This window comes from Oratosquilla oratoria, chromosome 17, assembly GCF_046742065.1.
Source record: "Oratosquilla oratoria isolate Oo_2021 chromosome 17, ASM4674206v1, whole genome shotgun sequence".
Classification (NCBI taxonomy): Eukaryota; Metazoa; Arthropoda; class Malacostraca; order Stomatopoda; family Squillidae; genus Oratosquilla; species Oratosquilla oratoria.
The window spans coordinates 26,249,382-26,259,381 of NC_134793.1; the positions used below are offsets into that span (position 1 = coordinate 26,249,382).

Here is a 10,000-nt window from a genome sequence, read left to right on the forward strand (position 1 = left end):
CAGTTACCAGATCATCCGTTCTACGTCTCGCCTTGCCGTGACTGCAGAGGGCAAACAGTAAATGCACGAGCCTGCCTGTCGCCACAGGCTGAAACAATGTGGTGACACCCGCATGACCCAAGGCAGGTGTGCAGCAGCAGCCAGTGAGCGAGCGAGCGAGTGGCCCAGGATCAAACTGCTCGTAGGACAACCTCTTGGAAACTGAGGGGCGGTGCCAGCCGTGAAAACAGATGTAATGATAAAATAGTCTACCAGGATCACTGTAAAAGATTAAATAAAATACCTAGTGATAAAAAGAATAGACAAATAAACAGATAATCAAATTACAAGGGAGGTAGCCAGGTCAGAGGCAGGTATCCATTCCCACCCATTCCACTTCCCTCCACCACCTTCTCCATCCCTCCCATCTCAGCTCCTTATGGATGACAGGTCATCCCTCCATCCACCAACAGCCTTAGGTCAAATGCAATGCAGCAAGACACAGCATATCCACACCAAGGCCGCTTCACTTAATCGGCGAACCCCCCTCTCTGTCCCTTCATGCAGAAGAAGAGAAGACGGGGAGAAATCCCTTTGGGGGGCTGCGTCAAAATACCATTCACACATAAGCACCCCCTATCCCCCCCATCCCTCATCCCTCATCCCTCATCCCTCCCTTCCTTGCATAATAGTATCATCCATACACAGCCATTCTCCACTCGTCCCTATCTCCTGCCCTCTCCCTTCCTCGCTCAACAGACATTACCCTCTTGCTCAACGCCCCCTTCACCCCATCCATCCATCTCATCCTCGGTCGTCCACTCATGTTCACTCTCTCCAATTTTGCCTCCCACACCTCTTTTACCGATCTTTCATCACTCGTTCTTTCCATGTGTCCAAAACATCCCAATAATCTATCATCAACTCTATATCTGCCACCTCCTTTTCCAGTCCCATTCTTTGCCTCACCTCCTCGTTTTTCACTCTATCCAACCTAGTAACCTCTACCATACATCTTAGACCAAGGTTCTCAGCCTTACTTGGCCCATTCACCCCTTTCACCATTTGTCTGAATGTCATTCCCCCCCTCCTTTCCAAGATTGCCTGTTTCAAAAAGTGCATTCTAAATAATATGCAAATATTACTAAAAACCCTTTTATTTTTTTTTCCAAATTAGTATATATTTTTCCCAAATTAGTATAAATCCAGCACAGGTGACAGGCCAGATAGGCCAAAACCTATAATTGCTTTCCTCACCGCGTAAATTGACTGTGGTCACAAATCACCCCCAGAAAACCCAAAATTCCCCCCTGGGGGTGAATTTCACCCCTAATGAGGACCTTTTAGACATTTCATCTCAAACACGTTTAAACTTTTCTCCTCTGCTTTTCTTAAATTCCAAGTCTCTGTTCCATACAATCGCCCTTTCATACAATCTCCTCTTTGGATCCATTCCCAGTTGCCTATTTCTCATAACACTTTTTAATCCTCCAAGGCATTTACTTGCTTCTCTCAATCTACAATTTATCTCCTCCTCCACTCCTCCTTTTCCTGTCCCAAGCTGCCCCAAATACTTAAAGCTATCCACTTCCTCCAGTCTCTCTCCTAGTAGACTTACTTCCAACTCACTGTCACCCTTTACCCTTGTATATCTCAAGGGTAGAGGGTGGTATAATAGTAATAAGAACATAAGAACATAAGAATAAAGGAGACTGCAAAAGACCATAAGGCCTACACTAGGCAGCTCCGTAATAGCAGACCGCCCTCAAGTAAGAAAACAATATTGAAAATACAGCCGGCTTCTGTAATAACCCGTATATAACATCAAGTAACAGTAGTGTATTGTAGCACAAAAGATGTAGGGGATACATCTTTTCGGATTCAGAAGGGAATAATGCATGAATAAACAAGTATTCTTTTTCTTGGATTTTTTTTTTTTTTTTGTTCACCATTGTATGATAATACTGTAGTAATAATGATGATAATAATAATAATGATAATAATAATAATAATAATAATAATAATAATAATAATAATAATAATAATAATAATAATAATAATAATAATAATAATAATAATAATAATAATAATAATAATAATAATAATAATAATAATAATAATGATAATAATAATAATAATAATGACAATAATAATAATAATGATTATAGGAGCACGGCTACTGACTTATCAGCTTGATATTGGTATGAGGTTTCAGTGCAAATATAGTAATAGTTCGCTAAGCGGACTCCGGTGAAAAATAGACATCGTTCAATTTTCGTAAATCTAGAGTAAATATGATGTTTGCTGTAATTCTAATTTTTCTACCACCAAGAATTTTTTATTTTACAAAAATAACACCATTAGATAGATCATATGTATTGGTGTCCGTTTTTCATTGAGTCGTCCAGAGAGAAAGCGTCCTTTCACTACAGACTAAACTTTTGCTCTTTGGTGACAAAGGACGTGACAGAAGCGGGTTAGGAGCACTGCAACCAATCCAGCAATGGGGTACCTACTTAAAGTTGAGTGAGTCAGCTCATCGAGTCTGATGAGAGGCTTTGACTTTATGTCACCAACTGAATTGAACATCAGAACCCCTTCTACGTCATTTATATTAGCTCATACCCGTAGGCAGAATTTTTCGTATTTATACAGCTATGTCATCTACCTTACAGAATGTGACACATAGGTTTGCATACTGATTCTAGTAATGTGTATTTCCCTCGAACTTGGGCAGTCAGGCAAGAAAGTGCAGTAGATCAAGTATGATCAAGTACTGTTCATAACCATCAGTCACAAACAGCTTAATAAACTTATATGCAAAATGTTGATAATATCCTATGATGTTTTTATTTTTCACTTACTGCCTTAAGGCATATACAATACTTTCTGCATCGTAAGCAGCACAGACATACCAAGGCTCCTAGAGTGCACGCATCTTTTGTCCCCTTGGGTCCTTTGTGGACTGGTGAACAAGAGCACATTCAGTATCCATATTTTGTCTAAAACAACCAGGTTCATACATTATTTGCTGTTGGCAATATTTTTTTCAGGTCTACTTTGCATCATCTAGGGTAAGCAAGCTCGTAATGTCAATAGGACGTCGGACGCTGAGCTGACACGCATAATGATGGTGCTCATTGCAAGTGGCTTTGGTCACTTCTGGATGGAGGGAGTTGTTCTTGTGTAAAAGGAGACAGCGGAGCGGTTGATCTTGTCTCTGCTGATCCTGAGCCTGCTGCTGCTTTTCGTCCTTGTCGATATTCCCATTGCTACCGATATCCACAAGGTTCTTCAATGAAGGAGGTGGAATGTTACTATTCATGGTGGACGATACCGAGGAATGGGAAGAAGACGAAGAGGAAAAGGGATCTGGGGCAGAAGAGGGGTAGCCTCGAAAGGAGAGACGGTGACGAGAAGCTTGAGTCAAGACTTCCTGGACAAAATTGCGAGAAACATCTTCGTCTTCACCCTCTTGCACTTCCTCTTTCAGGAGATTGCTGATGGAGGTGTCGGTCTCGAGGTCCTGGAAGGAGACGGGCGTTCCAGTCTGCTCCCCACCCGTCCATTGCCAGGTCTGAGACGAGGCCTCGTAGTACCCGCCAAGCCATAGGGACTCTATGTTGCCTGTTAAAGGAAACATCGATAGATTAAGAAGAATGACTATGGTCATCGTGGAGGAAAAAGTCGTTTTCAATTCATATTATGTGAGGTTAGAGTAGCTTAACATAAATTTGGCAAATATTTAATGAATATGAAATAGTTTTAGATGACTGTGTAAATTTTCTTTTAAAAAGAAAATACGAAATAGAAAATTCTGATCAAATCTGCGTTTTATGACATTAGATAGCTATGAACCGACAATATAAAAACATAAAAGGAGAAAATCTTTGTTATAATAAATGCGAAGTGATTACAGCTTTATAGCAATGATCATAGACCCTTTAGGCTCCTCGCTATTGCTCCCTCGTGCAGCGAGCTTTAACATCCTTTACCGAATTGTGTTGAAACTTTAACAAGATCACTCACCAAAAGAAATACCAAGTGATATTGACATCTGCTACAAGAGCTTCATGTCCTCCGCTTACAGAGAGGACGAGAAAGCAATAAAAAATTCATCAACAACAATGTACCCCCTACATATCCAAATTCCATCCTGATTTTTTTTTTTTTTTTTTTTTTTTTACAAAACAAAAGCAACGTCCAACCTCGTCATGAAAAATGTCTGCCTCCCACAGACTAGGCCCTCACAAAAGGTCATCCTTATATACCAATATACCAGTAACTTTGGTGACTGCAGTCACCCCAATTCATGTATGTAGGTTCCACTACAACCACGTTGTCACCAGACAAAAATTGGAAACGAAAACATCTGTTCTTTACTGAGAACAAGATAAAGAGAGATTAAGGATGATTGAATCCGCCTTTATTCGTTTGGATAAACCTTCCATCAATCTATAGCTACAACCAGAAGTTTCGCGCTCATCCGCGAGGCGAGGAGGCCTTCCCAGCAATCGACGGCAACCGGATTGAACTCCGTGGGGAGTTACGACAGACATCCTTTCACAGGGATTCTTCATGGGTACAAATTCCCACCCGTCACGCTCCACACTTTATTCCTGTTTTTGTATTCGTATTGTTATAAATATCATAACTCCTGAAGATGACCTCTAATTGGGTCGAAAGACATCTCGAGTAAAGCAACATGTACCTTGGAGAATTTACCAATACCAACACTTTAATCTTCGCTCTCTCATAAGAAGCATTGAGAGTACTTCATACAAATTTAACATTACTAACACTGCTGTAGAGTTCAACAAAGTCTGTATTCAAAATTACCTCCTCTCAACATATATATATATATATATATATATTCTGTATTCAAAATTACCTCCTCTCAACATATATATATATATATATATATATATATATATATACATATATATATATATATATATACATATGGAAATAAGCCTCACCGCAAGGACTCGAACCTTTGCCGACAAGTTGCGTGTCATTTTTACAAATGGAAATGAGCTCCACCGCAAGGACTTGAACCTCCAGGTCGAGAATCGGGTAGTTCCTTTTGTACGGCCTGGCTGGCTCGAAGCTATCGCCTTAGTCTCAGAATAAGCAAGTCGCCCCGGCAAAGGTTCGAGTACTTGCGGTGGCGCTTATTTCCCTTATACATACATACACACACACACACACACACATATATATATATATATATATACACATATATATATATATATATATATATATATATACATATATCTTTTTCAACCACAAATCACTTTTAATTCCATGCCATCGCAATCGAGACTGAGAGTCGCTCGAAGGAGGCATCCGTTGGAAACTGGGAACCATTCAGTGTGTATGTTTATATATATATATATATATATTACTACCTGACAACGTATCGAGATAACGTCGCAGAGGCCAGATGTCTTGAGGTGTTGCTAAAGCACCTCCGACGGTGTGGCAGTGCTTCTGGGCACTTGTCCAGTCTGTGGGCGGTCGCTTGGGGAAGTAAAGACACTGTCCTCCGATGAAGGCCGTCAGGACCTCTGGATCCTTCGAAGGACATCCAAAGCCAGAATCTATAAAGTGAGAAGAAAATATATATTGTGCATGAAAAGTGGTTTCCTCTGCAACATTGGAGGAGTAACAGAATTAAATATATAAAGTATATATGGTAGGAAATGGGCAAGTGGGGAAGGGTATTTTTTGGATGAATGATATTTTCGGGTAGTAGCCAGATCTTATTTATAATAACGTTGCATTCTTTAGTCAAGAACGAATTGGCGATGGCAAGTCAGGGTCAGCGAATGAGCCATTGACCGAGCTTTGACAAAAGTCAGTTTCTGCATGAGGTTCCAAAGAACATATCCAACGGCTTGTAAAAATAAATAAATAAATAAATGAATAAATAAAAAATGTAGTTTTGTGAGACTGCCCTTCCTGGAGGGAGGGTGAGCATTCATTTAGCTCCATGAAATCGGTCGGCTGGCGCCAGTAAGAGAAAATGATGATCGTGGAGGATACCTGGTTCTTTGAATTAATCGAAATAAGTTCTCTTTTTTCTTGTTTTCTTTGTCAAAGAATGTTTTCGCCAAGAAGGTTCTGCCAAGGTAGCTTTCTCCAAACTAGATTATGACAAAATATTGGCTACGAGTTTGTGGCTCTCTGTTCGTCAGTCGCCAATCCCTTGATGCTCGTTTTTCACCCTCCCACGAGGATCTCTCCCTGTTGAACCTTTTTTTTTTTTATTTCAAATTTTTGCTTTCTTATTTCCATAGTTTCCATACTGTTATACAGAATTCAAGTTTGAATGATAGTAATAATCCTTCTTCAGCAATGTTTTGGGGGTATTTTCTTGAGTAATCTTAATTTTAGGGTGGGTTTTATTTCCAACTACCTAAGTGTTAACCGAATATTATATATGAGTCTATCTCTTCATAAACTATGATCTTCATTATTCATGAATTTTGCTATTACTTGTTGATACATCGAAAACTTTATACAATATCTCATACATTGTACAACACTATCACTGTCTATTATACTACCATATCTATTTGGTTTTCCTGAACATTTCTCTTTACAGTGGTTCTGTCTGTTATAAAAAAGAAAATGACAGCATACCACATTTTGCTGACCTGGCTGGCTTCTCGCCCAGCCCAAAATTCACCAACTCGACTTATTTTTCCGCCTCACTTGCCATCGTCATCATCATTACTGTAGTCGGACTGTTTCCTCATTCATTTTACTGATCTTTCTATTTATGCTTTTTTATATATTTCTCCAAACGTAGGTTTAGGCATTTCTGCATGTCTTTTGCTTCTCAGTTTTACTACTTTATTTGTGGAAGAGAAGGACATTTCCATTTTTCAGCACCTTTAAATACTCCTTGTCACCAATATTTTATCACAAAAATGAGATATTGTAGATCATTTTCTTAATATACGATTGTCTTCAAGTACCTTAAAGCTACTCGTATTCATCCGTTGACGCCTATCGTGGACGCCAAATAGAATAAAAGGCCACGAGGTGTTCCAAAAACATTTGCATCAACATTAGTTTGGAAACTTTCACGAAGAGAAAAATGGGACTCACGCCAATCCTATGGCGAAGTGGTGGCGCCTGGGATTCAAGCTGAGAGGGGCCCCCCGAGTTCAAGGCTGCGCAACGGCCGGGCCTGATTATTTGAATTACACCGCTGATACTAGCGATTTGTTCTATAATAGTTCCAACGACAAAGCGAATTAGATTAGTTACCGCCTTGCTCTCTGGTGTCGTTGGGTTTCATAGAAAACGGGCTTCAGGGCTGTAGATTTCAGTCATCCCAACCCTGGATATAAGATTATAAAAGGTTTTGAAACTCTTAACGATCTAAATGGTGAAGCGGTGACGCTTGGGACCCGAGCTCAGAGGGACCCGAGTTCGAAGCTGCGCGACGGCCGGGCCTGATTGTTTGAATTACAGCACTGCTACTAACGAGTTGTTCTATAATATCTATATAGATTTTTTCTACTACTAAAATTCGCTTACTCTCCAGCCTTTTTCACAGGCTATTTTTTGCTTTAGTTTATTTATTTATTATCTATTTATCTATTTATTTATTTATTTATTTATCTATTTATTTATTTATTTATTTATTTATTTATTTATTTATTTATCTATTTATTTATTTATTTATTTATTTATTTATTTATTTATTTATTTATTTATTTATTTATTTATTTATTTATTTATTCATTTATTTATTTATTTATTTGTTTATTTTCTTTTTTACTTATCCCTAGAAAAAGATCTCTAGTTCTCTTCCCCACTTTGTTGGTAAAATGACTAAAAGTAGGACCATGATTCGAGGAGAATTACTTCAGCGGCCGCATTTCTTTTTTGCATTTACGGAGTCATGACAAATACTTACTTTGCACAGAACTTAGGGAAGCGTCCATTTGACTCTAAAAGCTTTTATAAACAAATATAATTTAATTCATCTTGAGACAGTTCTTTCTCTCCCACATGATTATCATCAACATTATTTTCATTATTATTATTATTATTATTATTATTATTATTATTATTATAATTATTATTATTATTATTATTATTATTATTATTATTATTATTATTATTATTATTTATTATTATTATTATCATTATCATTATCAATTATTATTATCATTATTATTATTATTATTATTATTATTATCATTATTATTATTATTATTATTATTATTATTATTATTATTATTATTATTATTACTATTATCAGACAATGGGGAACAAAAAATTTTTCCCAAGAAAAAGAACACCTGCTTTTCACGCATTATTGCCCTCTGAATCCGATGAAAAAAAAAACTATTACCTCCCCCCAGGAGGACCCAAGATAAGAGGGAGGGAAGAGGGTGGATGGGAGTGGAGTATGTTGGGGATGGAATGGGTGGGAGTGGTTTTTATGCCTTTTTTTTTTTAGCTACCTTCCTTCTAAGGGGGAAAGGGCCTTTGGTATATGTATGTACCTACATTTTGTGTTACCATATACTACTGTTAGTTGATGTTGTGTGCGGTCTATTACTACAGAAACCGACGGCCTTCTTTTCAATATTTTTTTCCTACTTGAGGGTGGTCAGCTGTCCCTGTAATGGTGTCCAGTCTGTTACGGAGGAAACTGGTCTCGGCTATAATATATCACAAATGAGTGGGGTTTGTGCAACGACTCTTTCAAAGCAAGCCCGAAAGCAGTCGTAATGGAAACAAGTTCCTTTCTGTTCCTCTGGCTCCTCATGCAACTAATACGAAGGAAACATATGACTTGTGTCACAAAAGATGAAGTACGAGATAGGCTACTCTAAAGAAATACTGATGGCGTCGTCCTAAAGGTTCTGTACTTTTACTCTATAAAGAAAGCGCAGCCAAAGCGATCACTGGTTCCAGGAGAGGAAAATGCCTCTGTCACTTCTTGATCCCAAGATAATTGATCTGCCTCCTTTGCATATGAACCTGGGGTTGATGAAGACATAGGGACGTTGGTGTTGTCATTGCTATTAACATTAGCATTACCATTAACATTAACATTAGTATCAACATTAACATTAACATTAGTATCAACATTAACATGAACATGAACATGAACATGAACATGAACATGAACATGAACATTAACATGAACATGAACATGAACATGAACATGAACATGAACATTAACATGAACATGAACATGAACATTAACATTAACATTAACATTAACATTAACATTAACATCAACATTAACATTAACATTAACATTAACATTAACATTAACATTAACATTAACATTAACATTAACATTAACATTAACATCAACATTAACATTGACCACAATGCTTCCTGTCGGTATGATGCTCTTCCTTAACAGAAGAGCGCGGGGGAGGCGTTGCCGTCTGTCGGGGGCAAAGACCAGGTCGCGTCGTCTCCTTGAAGTTGGCGTCAAAGGCTGCTGCTACCACTTGTAGTGGGGGAGGGGAGGGGAGGGGAGGGGGAGGCAGCAGCGAAGGAAGGCAGTGGGTATGTGGGTGTGGGGGGGGGGCGGGGGCGGGGGCGGGGTACGACCACTGCAGTGGCGGTGTCAATGACAGCTTTGGGAGCCGACGACGACGACGACGACGGCGACAACGGCCGCGGCATTGATGTCGGGAGTGGTGGTGGTGGTGGTGAAGGAAGCGGTGGGGCGGCGACGGCGGCGGTGGAGCTTCTGGCGGCTGCGGCTGCGGCTACGGGCGATGACCACGTTGCGGCGACCTTGACGCCAGGGGCAGCGGCGGCAACACTGAACCTAGCCCGAAGAGGATACACGGTGCCGACGACAGTGACATTTATAGAGGAGAAAAGTACACATGGGAGGCGGGGGAGGTGGGGCGGACTCTTTTTTGCAGGGAGTGCGGTCGTGGGTGGTGGCGGAACCGAGCCTTGGCATCGGTGCCATTAGCACTGGCGGCGACGCACATAAACACAGACGGCCATGTCTACAGTG

The 10,000-nt window shown here is 39.6% G+C and overlaps 1 protein-coding gene across 4 annotated transcripts in view; it reads right to left on the minus strand.

Annotated features, from left to right (window-relative positions):
• Nucleotides 1-2,846: 2,846 nt before the first annotated feature.
• The window catches only part of LOC143034543 (uncharacterized), a 26,665-nt gene continuing 19,511 nt past the window's right edge, over nt 2,847-10,000 (minus strand). For all 4 annotated transcript variants that reach the window (XM_076200748.1, XM_076200746.1, XM_076200749.1 and 1 more), the window contains exons 5-6: nt 5,391-5,582; nt 2,847-3,606 (exon numbers count right to left, since the gene is read on the minus strand). In XM_076200748.1, the coding sequence (XP_076056863.1) occupies nt 3,035-3,606; nt 5,391-5,582 (764 nt within the window). In that variant the 3' untranslated portion in view covers nt 2,847-3,034. The remainder of the gene's footprint in view (nt 3,607-5,390; nt 5,583-10,000) is intronic.